Raw genomic sequence first — 18,092 nt, forward strand, 5'->3', positions numbered from 1 at the left:
GGCTGGCATGATTTTTTTTCCCCAAACGGAATTGGGCCTGAAATCGTCGCACTGTGTGCGTCATCAGCTCCTCGGTTCTTTTATTTTTTCGCACTGATACAAAACTGATACATCGCTGTCACTAACTGACAAGCTGAAACAAGCGGGATATCCCAGAATCCTTTGTCTAGATATAATAAACTGTAGCTAGTTGTTCAATTTTTACATGACTTCTAGCCTGTTGAGAAATGCTAAAACTCATGACATTTCTGCGCAAATATTTACTTTTCTTGGATATTTTTTTCTTTTGTTTTGTTTGAAAGGCTAGGTTATAATACAAATTGTGTTTATGCGAAAAGATTGTTATGTTAATAAACGGCAACAACAGGTCTCAAAACTTTATTCTAGAAAGTAATCATATACGGGGCGGGAAAAAAATAAAACCACGACAAAATAACAACAAAACAGTATTTTACAATAACCGTGGAAATTCTCGCGTGCTCATTGGTCGAGAGCCATTGTCAAGAAGGTTGTAGATCATAACTGATGACGCAATACTCAGCAATACTCAGCAATCTGTCGGAGAAAAATTTATTCGCGTGGAAACATTTGCAAATATTAGAAATGTGGACAGCGAAGAGTTTCTCAATCTTAGACTGGGATACTAGCAGAAATTTTTGAAGAATTAGTCGAAACGAACGAAAACGTGGAAAAAAAAAAAACAAACAAGAAAAAAAGGAAAATTCTTGGTTCGTAATGCGCGCCTGCGCCCGTTATTTCCCGAAAACTTAGCTGCATAAGCAGGCTTAATAAAATCATAAACAAATTGACATCAATTTTCCATCATCTATAACCTTATTGATCATAGAAATGACAAACTTTGCGGTGAAACCACGAGGCTGCGCCATTTCACTTTAGTTTTGAACATTGTTAACCTTACTTCTGTGGAAAATTGACGTCAGTTTGTTAAAGAACAGAAGATAACGAAATCTGGGCTTAAAACTGGAGACAAAGGAAAAAAATTATCCAATTATGCATCATTGCCCTTGTGACTCTTTTGATAGAGCTTTGGAAACCTAAACCCAAAAGCATTTTAATAAGACACTTGATTAAAATTGTCGCAATTGATTCTTCAGACAGTACTTTTTTTCGCATCCTGTAGCTAGAGCTGTTGGCTGCTGAGGTACGAGATATCAATTTCTAAGCCGTGTGGCTGTTAGAGTAAAGTGGTTCCTGATTCCTGACAAGTTGATCGAAAAACAGTGAAGGAGAAAAAGGCTGGTTGATTGAAATTTGAAAACAGTTGATTTTCTCTTCTTTCGTATGTTAATTTTTGATTGCTTCCTTGAAGTCTGCTTCGCCAAGTTCTTTTTTTCTAGACTCACATAAGTGCATACCTCTGTGGACCTGTGTAGCCGGTGGCACTTTTGTCACGTGCAGCCGCGCCTGCTCAAGAACCAGGACCTCTCGTTCCTTCAATCTGCAATTTGATTGGTTAATAGAATAACAAACCAAAAACCGTACGCTCTTCTGTGCGTTGGCTTACGGAAAACGAACTCTACTATCAGAGTAGCCGTAATTCCCGAGTTTTGTTCGCTTTTTCCTAAGCCTTGGATTGGAGAAAGACTCAAGCGAATGGCATCGGTAAGAACTTTGTTGTCAGAATTTTGCAGATTTCCAAGGGCTGATCAATCCTTCTTTTACACGCATTTCAGACAAGTTCGAACGTCGAGAATCTTCATCCTCAAATCCTCAAGCAAGTTATGAAAGAGCTTAGGAGTTTGTCTTGTGATCCTCCCGAAGGCATCAAGATTTTAAGCAACGATGAAGATATAACAGACATACAAGCAACAATAGAAGGCCCAGGTATGTTTCTTTAGTGTTTGATGCGAAAATATATTGCAATTCAAAACTCCAAGTGGTTCAGGTAGATATAGAGTAGATGTTGTTAAATTTGAATTCTTGTTCCGTTTTACGGTGCCCTAGCTTGAAAATTTAACCGTGGAATGCATTTTTACTGATTTGAACAGCTGGTACCCCTTACGAAGGAGGACTCTTTCGAGTGAAACTAGTTCTTGGGAAGGATTTTCCTGCCAGTCCTCCAAAAGGTACAAACGTAGCTAGTCAGAACTAGGATGTTATGCATATGATGTGAACATTTAGTATTGTCACTGTACAAATCATTGGTTATTGTACTTTTGTACTCTGTCTTTCATTCTTCCTTAGTATTTCTTTTAACACAAACTGAAACGGTTTGAAGGCATTGATTTCTTTCACTCGTCGACTGTTAACATGTTACGTTTACTGGTTTAGTGGATGATCAAAGCTCCCAACCTTGAAGGTGATTTTACAGATCTTGGAACCTCTGTTAAGAGGGCAGCTCTAATCTTAAACAATCAACAAAAATGATGTTTGAGACATTCGGATTTTTCATTTTTTACAAACTGATGACTAGTATCTCTTTTTTTTTTCGAGGAGCATATCTTCACCTCTACTGAATGATTATAGGAAAAATTATGTTGCCAAAAAAAAAATGATTACTTTGTGATCTCATTTCTTTCTGCAAATTTTAAGTGTTTAGGCTTGGTATATGTTTCTGACATAAACAACACCATAAGGTATTTTTAACAAAGTGATGTTTTACATTATATGCTTCAAGGCTGTGCTCTTAGAAAAATTGAAGGGAGCCCATTGCTTAGAAACTGTAAAATCCAGGGCGCCCAGCATATACTTTTAATGAAAAAACTAAGATTCCTGAGTCGCCCAAAAGCAAAAGTAAGGCACCAGGGGCCACCAGGCACTGCTTGATCACAGCCCTGTGCTTTATGTCCAGCTCCTAGAGTGCCCAAAAGTTCGGTACTTTTTGCATGTGACTTTTGTTTTTGTTTTCAAGAAATAACCTTTGTAAAAACATTCACTTTCCAGGCAAGTATCAAGTGCTTGGCCAGTTTTATTGTTACTTTGTGACTTTTCAAATTACCTTTATTTTTTTTTTAAACAAAAGACCCTGAAGATTTTAATGAACAGATCATTAACATTAAAAATCCAAATGTTACAACTGAAAATGGGTTTAAAACTGTTTGTGCTATGGTGACCAGGAGGCTTATTCTTGCGTAGGATGAGTTACGTTTGATCCAAAATTTTGAGAGTTTGTACTTTGTGTTATGGTTTGTTTATACACTGTTTGGTTCTGGTGCATGGCAAGAATTGTTTGAATGACACTGTGAACGAAACTTTAGGCAAACCAATTTACTTGACCCTTTGACTCCCGCGAGTGATCAATTTGTAACTTCTTCCCATAATATTTATACATTATCCTACAATCCAGCAAACAGATAATGAGAATACTCAATTTTATTACACGACTCAGGCAGTCACAGGGCCAATAACTAAAATCAACCAATCAAAATGCTCTATTGCCGGTCAATATTCTCTAAGTATTGGACCAGGCACTGTCCCAAATGGTCCCGAATGATACCGCACTTGTATCCCTTTGAACTTCAGTCGTATAATAAATCTCTTATCAACCAAGCTTGCTCGGGACCGTACTGGAAGATTATCAGCCCTCAGTCTTTTTTGTATGGACCTCGCTGCGCTGGGTTCCTGTTGTCAAGACCTCGAACCAATATTCTCCCAGTACGGCCCTCGCGCTTGGTTAATAAGATATATTTATCAGGTAGAAGTTTTCATCTTGTATTATTGTATGGCTGTGTCTCACAAGGACTGGGAACTACTGAATTCACAAATTTGATTGGCTGAAATCAATATTGAAAGCGGTCTAGATTTTCCCATCCAGACTGGCATCTAGACTGGTCTCGAAAAAAAAGGTACAAAGAATATAAAAAATTGGCATATAAGACACAGCCATATAATAAACATCTTATTATCCGAGCTAGGTCATTCTGTATGGGAGAATCTTGACCTCGGTCACTGGTACAGACCTCGCTGCATTCGGTCTGTACTGGCGACCTCGGTCAAGATTCTCCCATACAGACCTCCCGCTCAGTTAATAAGAACTAATTAATACCAAATTCTTGTAACTAATTAACAAGGATATGTGTAGCACCTAGAGGAGAAATTTAACAATCAGGTCTTGAGAGTTGAAGGGATTAGAACTTGGAAGACATGTTTTTTTAGTAAAACAGAAATCACATGCAAAAATGTAGTTGCTTTCCAGCACTTATTGGATGCCCTAAGGATGGATTGATATTTTGATACATACTCTATTTATGTATACATTGCAGCTAGATAGTTTAATTAGATATAAACAATAAAATAGTTGTAAAACTGTAATAATACACAAAAAAAATACTTCTACAATACTGATTGAGGTCAAAGTGAAATATTTGGATTCTACCGACTTTGAGGTGTTCAGATACAGGTTTCATTATTTCTCATACCAGGGTTTATTCTGTTTTACTTTAAAATCTTTGCAAGGGCAATGGGTGCCATCTAAGAATGCCCATGAATCTGTACAAGAAGAGTAGCCAACATCTTGTACATTCCCGCAAATCGCGACCAATGTCAAACATTTCTGTAGTCAGGGGACAAAAATACGCAAATCTCCCAACTGGGCTGGACATGAAGAGCTGCCAATAATGTAATAAAACCCTACCAAAGCCTCACATATTCAGGAGTGGGGAATAAGTTTCTGACTTCTTATTGTATACATTTCCATTTGCTTCTTCAGGATTTTTTTCCACCAAAATATTTCACCCGAATGTAGCCAGTAACGGAGAAATCTGTGTTAACACGCTAAAAAAAGATTGGAAACCAGATCTTGGCGTAAAGCATATATTATTGGTAAGTTGATTAATTAAAATTGTATGATCTTGCAAAGCAAGCTTAATGATCTTTTGGGCCTAAGATCCCACACAGAATTTAAAGTAAGCAAAACAAGTCAGAGTAAAAGCAAGCAGGCCTTTGTGGAGAGGAGAGTAGGTGGATGAAGTCTGCACTGAAGCCATGTGGCTCATCTAAAAATTCTTCCCACATATAGCCCTATTGATGGTTCTTTCTTTTCATTTCTGTCAGTATTTGACCATTCTCTGTTGAAAGCACTTTAACTGTAGACTTTTCTAGGTTTAATTATACAATCAGCAAAGAAGACTTTTTGAGGACAGTACAACCAACCTTAAAACCCTATTCAAAGGAAGTAAAATAAAAGGAAATATATTTGCTTAATAAGATACACAGTGGTGATTCAGTGAGAAATAAATTAGTACATGTCGAAAATTAGAGTAAGTAAATTACAGTCTGTACTCAAGCCAAGTGGCCTATCCATCCAGTTTGAGCTTGTCCTTGACAGTTCCCCACTATGCACATGGAGAGGCACTGTGAAAGTGATCAAAAGTGTTTTGCCAAAGAACACAATGCATTGATCAGCTGGGTCTCAAGCCAGAGCCCAGCTCACTAACCAGAGTCCAGCTCACTAACCAGAGTCCAGCTCACTAACCAGAGTCCAGCTCACTAACCATAAGTCTACCTTAAAGGGAGGGGAGTGGTTACCTGGAAATGAATGGAAATCTACCACAAATGCATTTCGATACAACTTGTACTTGTATCTGAAAGCCTGATTTCATTCCGCCTCAAGTATTGTAGGTTTCAAGCCAAAATAAAATGCAGACTGTATATGGTGATCACCAGATCTGGGTGACAAATCAGAAAAAAATGGTAGTGACTCACATTTTGGCTCCTGTAAGTTTTTTCATAAGCCCTCCATTTCCAAACCCAAGAAACTATAAGCCTGGGGGGGTGGGGTGGAGGGGTTTATCATAGTTTATGGAAGTACGTTCTTTCATTGGTTTGCAATGGAGAATGATTTGTGTTTTACATGTAACATTTGACTTTCTTGATTTTCTCTTGGTAGACTATAAAATGTCTTCTTATTGTTCCAAATCCTGAATCTGCATTAAATGAAGAAGCTGGCAAGCTGCTCTTAGAAAGATATGATGACTATTCAAAACGAGCTCAGTGGTGGACAGACATCCATGCCAAGACAAATCACAGTAATAAAATGGAGAGTATGGAAAAAGGAGAAACTTTTGAAGCAACCCAAGGGATTAAAAGAGCCAGTGACAAGGCACTAGACAAGAAGAAAAAAGACAAGAAGAGAGCTTTAAAAAGACTCTAATAGTTACTTCATGTCTCAATTATCAAAGTAATCATAATAATTATACCATATGTCAAGTGTACAGTGTAAATATATTGTGGAGCTGCTCACACATTTATACAGAAAGAGATCACTCCCCACTAAAGTGCGGGTCTGATATTTGAAGGGAATTAAATTCAACATTTAATTTTAGTTTTGATTTCATTAATTGCTGCTGAAATAAGTCTAACAAATGGGATAAAGATATTTTCTTCTATCAGACTGTACTTCTAAGATACAACATCTCAGTTTAGTTACACAACATTTGACTGGTCTATTCCATCTTTATTTAAACCTCACCTCAAGAAATGTTTCCGCTTTACTTACGATTCTGGGATCAACTTTTTAAGTATAAACACTTTGCCTTTTTTCAGGATCTGTGTGTTAATTTTTCTCAGAGTTTCTTGAGTATTAGTTTTTTAATTAAGTGGTGTATCAAGGGAAAGTAACTCAAATTTCGTAAAAGGACATTTCTACTTAAATCAGACATCCTGGTGTCTCATTTGTTCTGCAGAAAGACTAAGTCAGTGTATGTTATCATGTAATTATAGTATGTAGATTTCGTAATTTGTAGATGTCAATGTCACTCCCCTTAAAAAGATGACTTTAAGTTCGAAGCATTTGATGAAGTTAGAGGTGTACCAATTATATGAATATCAGCTGCTCTCTGAAGTTAGTGTGCAAAATGGTGATTTGAGAATTGAAAAAAATTACCTGATTCACCCCCAACACATAGATATCAATTCTCCGAACTGACTACCATACATTTCATGAGAATTTGGTGTAGGGTTAATCTTTGTCCCTTATTTCTTATATTTATGTATTCCCATAACCTTTCTTTGCTTCACACAGTGCTCCAATCGGGTGTTAGTATCTTGTACCCCTGCTTCCCGATAGGGCACAGTGGTAATTCTAGTTTTGGTTTCTGTAATATATTTATTTTTCTGGGAGCAAGTTATCAGCCCGCCGCCCAACCCCCAACCTGGAGGACCAGGGGCTGTTCTTCGTTTGGTCTCTGCCCTTCAACCAATCTGGCATGGTTAGACCTGCCAGGGACCAAAGTCCCTGCTGGCACAGCTCTCTGGGTCCTAGAGACACAACTCCACCATGACAAGGTATCACCCCAAGGGGAGCTCCACTAGGAACAAAGAGGAAAAAAAGAAGAAGATAACCCTTCAACTGGGAAATTATTGATACTGTAAGAAAAAACCCCTTTAGTCCCTTTTAGGCTGAGGCAAACTGTGACTCTAATACTTGGTCATCTCAAAAGTGTGAGTGGGCAATATAGCATTGAAAGTGATGATGCATAGACTGAGATATTTAAAGCAAAGGGAGGATTTCTTCTCTTTCCTGTCCCATCCACTACCTCTCCCATGGTGTACTCTTATGTGGAGTACATTATGGAGACAAAATGGGAGAAATGACCTGACATTCTTCCAAAGCAGCCAATGGCAGTTGGCCCCCTGGAGAAGGTTGCTTGCCAGCAGGCTTTCATTTTGAGCACTTTGGCACTAGGGTTTCTTTGCCTGCAATAAGGCAGGAAGCATTGAGCAGCACAAGCCTGACCCGACCCAAGGAGTCTAGCAATGATCATGTGCAGACCACTATAATTAGCATTTCGGTGTGAACTTTTCTTTGCCTGTAGGCACATCCTGCAATGCTGATTGTGAAGAAGGAGAAGAAAATAATGTTGCCTCCTTGTGATTTTGTTGGATGATAGAAGACCAACTAAGGTTTCCACTTGCCCTTTAGAAAAACCATCATGAGACTTGACTTGTGCCTGGAACTTATTATCCATCAACAACTGCTTACTCTGACATGCCTGCGTAGTTGAGTTCCACTTTGCAAGAAGCTCATATGGCACAATGTTTGCTATCTAGGGCAGACTTAAATGAAGTACAGTACTGTCTTCCTATGAAATTTTGATGATGAATTCATTCACTCCACCAATGTCATATCTGGATTATTTAGAGTTTTCTGAGCTGTAAATGTAATTTTTTGATCCAACTGAGAGGGTGGATGACACTCACTTTGTGCAATTACTCATTACTATTGATATTATTATCAAATTTCTAAATATTTAAAATTATGTTGTTGGTTTAATAAAATATACAGTTTCAATTAATTGATCAATTGACCAAACTGACTCAGATAAATTTTATTATTAGACATTTTAATGCATTTTTTTTTATTTTCAGGCATATTGTCATAATTTCTGTTAATATTTTAAGTGATTATAGTGAATAAAGGTTTTATTTTCACAGTTTTATTAGTTATTATTAGTTTTTGTTAATATTATTAAGCAAAAATCAAAATGCTTCATAAACGATTTTAGAAGTTTTTAGAAGTTTCTATGTATAATAGTGATGATCTAGCATTGAGTTTTGCGAGCAAATGTTTCAAATAATGATGTTACTACTATTATCACCATCAGTTTGCGTACATTAGGAAGGGAATTTAACAGATTATCAAAAAGCCCTCTTCCCGAATTTTTAGGCGTCTACTATCAGTCTATATGGTTTTTATTGGGGCAGAAGTTCCCTTACATTATTAGAATCGGTCGAAGGAAAGAGACAATTTTAAAAAGGGGCACACATGGTTCACTTGATCCGATGGGTCTAGGACTGGGGTTTAGCTGAATTCGGAATTCGAGATGACTAAGTCCATATTAGGAAACGGATGAAGGCGACTCGTTCCCATTCCTACTTCGAACGCATGAGTCGATCATATTTGTTCTCGAACGTACAGCCCTATATTCATGTAGTAGGAAGTTCGTCGCATTTGGGAAGAGGTCGCAAAATGGAAGCTACAGCGAAGCATGAATTCCAAGCTACCGCAGAAGATGAGCTTTCTTTTAAGAAAGGGTCGATTTTAAAGGTAAATCGAAGGCAGAATGTCTTCTTTGTGCGGACGCCATTGCTCAATATAAACAAAGATGCCTATACCGCTAAAAATGCCCACACACTGGAATTTATGATGTTGTCTTGTTTGGTTGTCGTTTTAGATTATCAAAACAGATGACGATAAAAATTGGTATAAGGCTGAACAAGAAGGGCGATCGGGGCTTGTTCCAGCGAACTACATCCAGTTGAAACCGCACAGGTTAGTGCATAAATGCATGTACGTGTACAAGCTCGTGTCAGAACTTTTTTCTGCGTAGTAGTTTTTCGCTGATTTGAGGTATATAGACTACACTCTCAAGTGAACTTCTACTCTTGCTTAAGTAATGCCCGTAGGTCAGCATGTTTATAAGGGTTTATGACAAGAATCGTTTCAGATAGAAAACATCGCATTTTGACAGAACAAAATGACAACTGCGGTTACCACATAATTCCACCCTATCACCATGGCCGAATTGTATCTTGATCATAAATTTGACGTACCGGGAACCACAAATGTTATATTCTATATCTGTTCAGAGGTCGAATTTTTTTTCGTTTGAATCATTGTGTTCAAGGTTGAATGTTTATAAGGGAAGTATTGTTTGAAGTGACCCTTGTTTCTGCCAAGTCAATAAGCTGCTACGATAACAAACCTTCACTACCGTAATGCAGTAGTCAGACTACTGGTTTTGTTGAAATGGCCGATCATCACCAGCAACAAGAATAAGTCACATAATCTCTCTCCCCATAAAATCCTTCCAGGAACTTTACTTTGATCTTCCTTGTCACGTTGCGAAATATGCAATTGTGCTCTGAATGTAATATTCAGAAATAGAACACTTGAAAAGAAGTAGATTGTGATGAGGAAGTTCTTAATTTTGAGCAAATGAGTTTCTGCCAGTAAAAGGAATCAGTTACTTCTTGTTAAAGAGAAACTTATCCACTGAGGCCAAGATGTGAATTTGTGACATAAACATTAACTTACTCACTCACTATGCTTCTTTGTGAAATATTGTTTTTATAACTGGAAAATGAAATTGCAGTTTTGCATTGCTAAGTATGATTACAATCATCTAGCAAAGTTTTTCTATTGGCTATGGTCTGTAAACATGTATGTGTACATAGTAACCTAAATGGTCTGTTCCAGTGAACGTTCCACCTCTCTTTGTGACGATGTCACCCTGAACTTTGCTCATAGAGAAGCTTTTATAATAAATATGAAATATGAGGGACTTTCACCCTTTACACCCAGACATCAGTATCTAAATTCTCCAAACTCTTCTCTCTATCTTTCTTTTGGTACTAAAAAGGAGAATTTGATTGACAATAAAAAATTGAAAGATTGGTGATCATTTCCTTCATTCTCATAATTTGACTCAGCAACACTGCTGTTAGGAGAAATTAGATCTCGGATAGGGTGGATCTCGGGTTAAAAGGGTCAAGCGTTCAGGAAGGTAACACTGAGGAAAATGTTGATTAAAAAAGTGGATTTATGTTTTTAGTTAGAAATTTGCAAATGGCTGGATGTGATTCCCTTCTCTTATGGTGCCGCATCTTAACATCAGCGTAAAATGTGTGAGCAGTGTTCAGTTCCAAATGGAAAATTAAATAATTTGCCATTGATGTTCCCATTCTCAGAACATACAAATTTTGGCGATTTCAAAGTGTTGTTGTTGTTGTTGTTTTTAAATTCATGGACTCACTCATTATTTTAGTTGGCATGATTGAGATTTGGTGTTCTTTAGAAAAATGCTTTTTCAAAGAAGCATCGGTTACTCTTGGTTATATCTTGAGCCACATCTACTATTTATTTGTGCTTTCAAACTATCTACTGGTATCATTTATGTAGATTGATAAAGCAAACTAAAGAATGGAATCTGAAGTTACCAGTAGTTTATTTTAATTAGTGGTAAACTTAAAGTTTAAGGTACTCAAGGAGTTCTTTAATTGCAATCTTCTATTTAAAGTGCCCGGGGATTTTTTCATTTTGTTGTTCAGTGTGTCTCCTTCACCTACCCAGCTAAATTTATATCTTGTCTGAGCACAAGAAGTATCTTTGTTTGGGCTGTTAAATTCGTGATTTCACGTCTGCCTTTATTTGACCATGTTCCGGAAGTTGATTGCAGGACTAAGAGGAGGTGATGTCAAAGGCTCAACTCAATCTCACATGGCAAAATGTCAAACAAACGTAGCAGAGTGCTCTACTCTATTCTTATGAAAACATGTACAAAAATGACGTGGCATCAATGTGTAGTTCAAGGCTGTAGCAATTCTGCAGACCATGTTGGTGGTATTTCTTCGCATCGGAGCCTTGTAAATAGGTCAGATTGGGAAAAATGGGTGCGATATGTGTGAATCTGTCCACAAACTTCAGTCCTGCAGGAATATTTGTGATCTGCTCTAAACACTCCTCAGAAGACTGTTTCAAGAGATCTGTGTACTCTGAAGGATCTTGGCAAAGAATTCTGCCAGGTTCAGTGCTCACTGTTGAAAAAGAGAGACAAGAAAAACCATCCTCCGTGTGATCTTGACGAAAGGGAAGTCTACATGTTTTGTTACCTTTACATGTGTGGCAATCAGTATCTGCCTTTAACAACTCTCTAGTTTAATACCTTACACAAAGGAAAGTACTCAGCAAACATTGGGTTCTCTGACTCTAAAAAAGCTGGCTTTAACATCAGCAAGTGCAGAATAAATAGCTTTAGACACAGAGTGTAGAAACACTTTAAAATGTGGGCTTGCAGAGAAAGAAACGGAGAAAAACGAAAATTTCTTAAAAAAACTCTCAGACTATCAACCATCTGACAGCCAAGTCATCATGCTATTAAAGGGTCTCAAATTAATTCCAACATTTGGCAAATGAATATAAAATCAGTCCAACTCTTCTTCTCAATTTATTTGCAAGATGATTGCACCTCCAATACACCTTTCATGGACTAAACTAAGAAACACATCTAGATCTGTCTCGTATCAAACTGGAAGCCACCAGTTCAGCCTTATGTTGCCCTTAAGAGCTACTTGAAAAATTGTCATAATGCAACTTGGAGAGATTATTGTATCTCAAACATAACATACTTTGTAATGCAGTGAGGTCAAGGCTCTAAAAGAGTTGGAAAAGAACTCTGCTTTCAACCTTGCAGAAGCAGCTCAACAACAGTCATCACGAGTAAGACAGAAAAAAAAAGAAAAAGAGGCCAAAGTGCAACTCGACAACAGAGTTCACTTCAAAGCTCTTAAAACACTGATAGTAAAAAGCATGCAAGAAAGGGTTAATGAGATCATTGACCAAATGCATTGAGGCAAACACGTTAATGGCTTGGCTTAGAAATGGTTTCACAAATTGCCAATCCACCTGGATACACAATCAGCTCTTGTTGAAAATAATTATCATATATCATCTGATTATCTCTTACAAAAAGGGAAAATGCCTTACCAGCAAATATACAATTTGAAGGCAATAATGCGACTCAACCTCAAATGCTACATGGAGAAAAATTCACTGTCAAAATTCATTGTTTGCTGACACAAAACTATCCTCAGAAGTTTCAGATGATTTCTGGGACAATTCATCATCAGTGAAAGTTGACATTTCATGACTGACCACAAAACAGTTCTCAAAAAAGTAATATGTGTGATTCTCAGTGCAGCGAACAAAGAGAGTTGTTACATAACAAAGCAAGCATAAGTTTGTTGAGCCTTTGACATCATGATGACATTTTCTGCTGTATGATTGCGGGCTTGGCTTGAACTTGTTTTCAGGAGTGATGGTGGGTTTTTTAGTGACTTTGAAGTGGTAATATTGGTCATTAAAGGTTTGTTTTGAGTTTTTAATGGAAAAAAGGGTTTTAACTTGACCCAATGCAACATTCTATAAACAAATTCACCCAGAATTAAATGGTCAATTTTCATCTCAGTGGCACTTTAATAGTTAATACTGTTGAATTTTTCTTGTCATATTTTTTGGTTATATGTACTAATTTTTGGATTATTATTTCTTGAATTATTTATTTATTTATTTTTCAATTTTTATGCAGTTGGTTTCATGGCAAAATCACACGAGCTAAATCAGAAGAACTGCTTTTGAAACAGAAATTTGATGGTGCTTTTCTCATCAGAGAAAGCGAAAGTACGCCAGGTACAGAATCTATTTTTCCTGTGTGATTTTATCCCAATAATCTTGGCTTTGATAGCATTTGAGATTACCATAATTGCTTGGATTTCAGATCTTTGTTACTCGACAATAGAATTAAGTAATAGAGACTAATTACTGGGTGGATTATGGCAGGCAAAAATGCATTTTAGTTAACACTTGAACTCCAAAAAGTGATTATTTAATACAGTAATTATGTAACTTCTCCCTATAATATCCATTCATTATTCAGCAAACTTGTTCTGAGAATACTCAAACTTATCAAGTAGAAACTGTTGTTTTTATTTAACACCAAATTCTCATAACTAATTTGCAAGGAAGTGGGTTTAGCAGCTAGAAGGGAAATTAACAATCCGATATTGGTAGTTGAATGGTAAAAACAATTAACAGTTATTCACCAAAGTGAATAGTGGTGAATAAGTATCCACATTTTTCACCAACACTGAGGTGAATAATTGTTTTAGTATATACCCAGGACTGTGGTCTAGCCACACCTTGTGGCCCCTGGTGCCTTACTTTTGCTCTTGGGCGACTCAGGAATCTTAGTTTTTTTTTCATAAAAAGCATATGCTGTGCACCCTGGATTTCACAGTTTCAGAGCACTGGGCTTCCTTCAATTTTTCTTAGAGCACAGCCTTGATACCACACAGGTACCAAAAAGTTAGTATTAATTATTTCTATCAATATACCAAAAGATGGTAAGAAATTAAACCGTTGACATGCAATTTTGTCTCTTTGGCTGCTCAGGGGTGAATACTAAATTTCTTTTGATTTCTGCACTCGCTAATCAGTGCATGCCGAAAGCACTATATTCACCCAAGAGGTGTATACTTCTTATGATTGTTCTGAGGAAGAGCTGATGCAAATGTTCTGATTATTTTGATTACAGGGGATTTTTCACTGTCCGTGAGGTAAGGGTTGCTTCCATGAAATATGTAAATTGTTCATGTGGGTGAATTGAATATATGTTAAAAATGGCTTTAAGTTCTAAGCAGTGTTTATATGTTTCTTTCCCTCAGAGTAACAATAGTGACTACTTTGTGTATGTGGGGGGGTGGGGGGGAGAGACCATTTTATTATGGAAAAGGTTCATCATTCATTTTAATGGTGAAATAGGATTACAAGGAGGAAAAAAATAGGAAATCCTTACCACCCCAAACAGGAGTTGAACAAGGGACCTTCATGTGATTAGTTCTTTTGATGCTTAACAAAGAAACATAGGAGGTTGATCTTTGTTCTTATTTGGCTTGAATGAAAGTAAGTTCTTGTTGAAAATTTATTGTCAACTTGTTTTTATTTATAAATTGTGCAATTTTGTATGGTTTCCCTTTGATACAGATTTGGTGAAGGTGTACAACACTTTAAAGTCTTACGCGATGGGGCTGGCAAGTATTTCTTGTGGGTTGTTAAGTTTAACTCATTGAACCAGCTAGTCGACTATCATCGCACATCCTCTGTCAGCAGATCACAGACTATTTACTTAAAAGAGATGCAAGATGAAGAGGTAAGAGTTTTAGGATTACAGTGAAGTTAATGCTTTGAGAGCAAATTTTGGAGAAGTTTTAAACTTGGTTAGAGATGATTGAATATTTTTTTGGAACCAGTGCTTGCAATTTTTTTTTTTCAGATGGATATTTGTGGTGGTTTCAGATTCAAAGAATGTAACTTGACTCCTGATTTCTTGGTTAAGTTTGTCTTTTGACTGATGGAAGTAAATGTTTTCAGCATTTATTTCGCTTGATTTTTTCTTTTGGAACATATTTTTACGGCTCAGTGACTATCACCAAAATCTGCAAGAATTGAAACCTGCAATTATATCAAATACTTTACTCTTGCTAACACTGTTTTATTATCCAACTGGGCTTTGTAGAGTACAAATAATGCACAAGACTAGTACAAATATCTTGCAATATTTATACTCCAGAAATATTTGCCTAATTTGCCCGCACTGAAATAACAATTTGCCATGTTGGATATTGAATCTCTTATTAGATGTTTTGTTGGGTAGTATCACCAGGTATTTTTACTCATTGTTTGTATTTTGAGGAGTCCTACAGGCTTGTCAAAATATGGCGCAAGTCATAAAAATACTCAGCGATACTACCCAACAAAACATTTAATAAGATATATCTACTATTCAGGTGTTAACTGCCATTTTTCACAGTGAATGGCTTCTAATTTCTCCGTATGGTATCACCCTTGAATCAAATATAAACATTGTGAGAATTAAAGAAATGATCACCAATTTAAGAAGCTCCTGATTGATGTAATAATTTTCCTGGTCTGCACCATATAGGAATGTAGAGAGAACAATAAGGAGAATTGAAGTACTTATCATGTGAGGTATCTATTACCAGTCAAAATTGCTGGTAAAAGTGAAGAACGGTTCCCAAAAGATATTGTGGACAGTTGGTGGACAGACAACCAACAGTCAGCCAACTGTTGACTGACAGTTTGCGTTATGTTACAGGCCAAAGTTTTGGCTAATTGTCAGCCAACAGTTGGTGACCTGTTGGTACCCTGTTAATGGGTGGTAAACTGGAATAGTTTTGACACTGTTTTCGGTCAATTTTAGTCTTCTTAACACTGTTGGCCAACTGTTGCTAATGTGTTGGTAATAAGTTGGTAACCTGTCACTATTACCTGGAATTCTTGAAACTCCAACAGGTAGAAGGATCGCTGTTACTGGTTTGAAAATTTATTTTTCCTGCTGTGCTTAAGTTAGGGGGAACACAGGGTACTGCCTAATTATCATGGAAACTTGACAAAATGAAAAAAAAAGGGAAAAAACCAGGGGCAGTGGCTTGTTCATTACACTGACTGATTTTATTGATATAGTAGGTAAATTTCAATACTCTAGTAAGAATTCTAACTTTTATCCTTTTTCACTCAGCAACAAGATACATACATTGCGGCATATGAATTCCGACCAGAAGAAGAAGGAGAGTTGTACTTTAAACGTGGAGATTCTATAAAGGTTATTGATATGGAAGATGCAAATTGGTGGAAAGGCATAAACTTATCAACTGGAAGTGAAGGGCTTTTCCCTGCTACTTATGTGCAAAAGAAGTCTTAAAATTCAATTTTACACTCTGAAGAAGTATGTTGTTTCATATGATCATTGATAAGTCTGAGTGGTATCATTTGCTATTTTGGAGTGAAATTTTCTGAAAATAGATGCACTGAAAATTGCTGAATTACCAACAAAAATAGAAGCAACACAGGGAAACATTTACTGAATTTTTCTCTGTTTACAATTTTTTTGTTTTCTGTTAATATGACATTATAGAATATGTATTTTAAACAACTGGGTAAATTATTGCATGATTGCCTTTTTTTTTCCATTTCATCAAATGATAATGATTATTATTCATATGCAGTTTAGGTTAAGGGAGTAAACTTTGCCCTTGCACTCCCCTCAAGATGACTACATTTCCTTCCTCTGCCCTCCCTCTTTGGCTGTTAACAGAAGGCCAATTCCTACTTGTCTCTTCCAACAAGAACCAGGTCATTGGCTAGACAATAACATGGTCATTGTGATCACAAACATAGTTGACAGTGAGTTAGTGTTTCCAATGATATTTTGAAGAAGAGATGCAGCTTGAGTGCAGCAGAACATAATTGTGTGAATACTGGTGTGATGTCGATGCTGTGTACTCCCCTTTACTGAACTGAAGAATGCCTAAATTTGGGCCCTACTTCTACATAAAGTCCTGAAAGAGTTGGAATTTCACACATGCATCTAACAAACTTCAAGACAGAGCTAGTAAATAGGTTAATAATTTTTACTGATGAAGATGTCTTTTGATTATTTTTACAAAATGTGGCAGGTCCAATATAATTTGAACCGGGTTTGGAAATTGGGGCAACTTTTGAAGTATCACTTAAGACCTGATGGGAACTTTTTCCTGCATATGTTAGAGTATAACTTTTTTTGAAACCACTGATACCCATAAAACACCTGGCTTTCTGTTTGGCTGTGAAAACTCTGTAAATAGAAACTCCTTGAGCTCTTGTATTTTTTGATTGTAAACATAATTTAGATATTAGTTAAATCATAGTAATTGTATTTGTACCTTTTTTTGGGAGGGGGGGTAGTTGGGTGGTGGTTTCTCCAATTTTTTCCCATTTTGTCACTCCCCTACTCGTTTTTTCCCCTTTGTATACAGGATCATTATTATAATGACCTTAGTTTCAAGTTCTGATGTCTCCATTTCTGGCTTTTCTTTTTATTTCCAAACCAAATGTTAATGGCCATGATAGACATGTAAGAGCACCCCTTTTCTTTACTCTTAGTTTGCTTGCCAGTTCAATTATATTTGATGATGACATCTTTCCTAGGTAAGCTGACATTAGCCTTCTGGGTGGGCACTTTTAAGGATGTGTTTGTGGGGCATCCTACAGACTCTTTCTAGATGGCTCGTCTGATCGCACTACTCCTCTCTAGCCACTGATCTAATCAATGATCATGATTTAATCTCCACAAAGCATGGAAGAAGTTCCTTGATGAAAGCTTAGGTCATTGTCCCCACCACATAATTACCAAAACTGCTTTTGGAAGTATCATTTAATTTATGATTTGTATGTATCCAATCACTGCTATTGTTCTTCAACAATATATAATTTATGCTATGTAGATTTCCAGTATAAATTTGTAATTTACGTGATTGTAGTGGGTTCAAAATTGGTTTGGACTTATTGGTGTTGTCTAGATTTATTTTTGTTAGCTTTTGTTTACCAAATGCCATACACATGTCTGTTTTTCTGGTTGAGAAAGCGAATAAGGCCCTCCAAAAAAAAACTGTAGGGCTGGATTAATGCACATAATGTAGAACTCCAAATTGGTAAGAAGGTTCAAATGATTTACTAGAAAAGCATAATTCTAATTTTAATGCATATATTAATAAAAAAATAATTTTCTGCCAAATAT

At 36.7% G+C, this 18,092-nt stretch overlaps 2 protein-coding genes across 2 annotated transcripts; both read left to right on the forward strand.

Annotated features, from left to right (window-relative positions):
- Positions 1-824: 824 nt before the first annotated feature.
- Positions 825-6,802, forward strand: LOC111321614 (ubiquitin-conjugating enzyme E2 S). Its single transcript, XM_022924556.2, has 5 exons — positions 825-1,623; positions 1,695-1,845; positions 2,010-2,087; positions 4,670-4,782; positions 5,849-6,802. The coding sequence occupies exons 1-5, from the start codon at positions 1,615-1,617 to the stop codon at positions 6,110-6,112; spliced, it is 615 nt and encodes a 204-aa protein (XP_022780291.1). The 5' UTR covers positions 825-1,614; the 3' UTR covers positions 6,113-6,802.
- A 2,030-nt stretch (positions 6,803-8,832) lies between these two features.
- Positions 8,833-18,089, forward strand: LOC111321592 (growth factor receptor-bound protein 2). Its single transcript, XM_088735621.1, has 7 exons — positions 8,833-9,007; positions 9,135-9,232; positions 13,047-13,147; positions 14,052-14,073; positions 14,501-14,666; positions 16,056-16,262; positions 16,543-18,089. Exons 1-6 carry the CDS (start codon positions 8,846-8,848, stop codon positions 16,236-16,238), a joined length of 732 nt encoding a protein of 243 aa, XP_088591747.1. The 5' UTR covers positions 8,833-8,845; the 3' UTR covers positions 16,239-16,262; positions 16,543-18,089.
- Positions 18,090-18,092: the final 3 nt, after the last annotated feature.

The sequence above is a fragment of the Stylophora pistillata genome, chromosome 10, assembly GCF_964205215.1.
Source record: "Stylophora pistillata chromosome 10, jaStyPist1.2, whole genome shotgun sequence".
Lineage (NCBI taxonomy): Eukaryota > Metazoa > Cnidaria > Anthozoa > Scleractinia > Pocilloporidae > Stylophora > Stylophora pistillata.

What these genes read in the sequence shown, in the direction of transcription:
- LOC111321614 (XM_022924556.2), top strand. An exon ending in TCCTGCCAGTCCTCCAAAAG is followed by an intron (nt 2,088 to 4,669) that starts GTACAAACGTAG and finishes TTGCTTCTTCAG; the next exon opens with GATTTTTTTCCACCAAAATA. An exon ending in GCGTAAAGCATATATTATTG is followed by an intron (nt 4,783 to 5,848) that starts GTAAGTTGATTA and finishes TTCTCTTGGTAG; the next exon opens with ACTATAAAATGTCTTCTTAT.
- LOC111321592 (XM_088735621.1), top strand. Translation starts at nt 8,846, where the DNA reads ATGAGTCGATCATATTTGTTCTCGAACGTACAGCCCTATATTCATGTA. An exon ending in AGAAAGGGTCGATTTTAAAG is followed by an intron (nt 9,008 to 9,134) that starts GTAAATCGAAGG and finishes TTGTCGTTTTAG; the next exon opens with ATTATCAAAACAGATGACGA. An exon ending in AAGAGATGCAAGATGAAGAG is followed by an intron (nt 14,667 to 16,055) that starts GTAAGAGTTTTA and finishes TTTTTCACTCAG; the next exon opens with CAACAAGATACATACATTGC.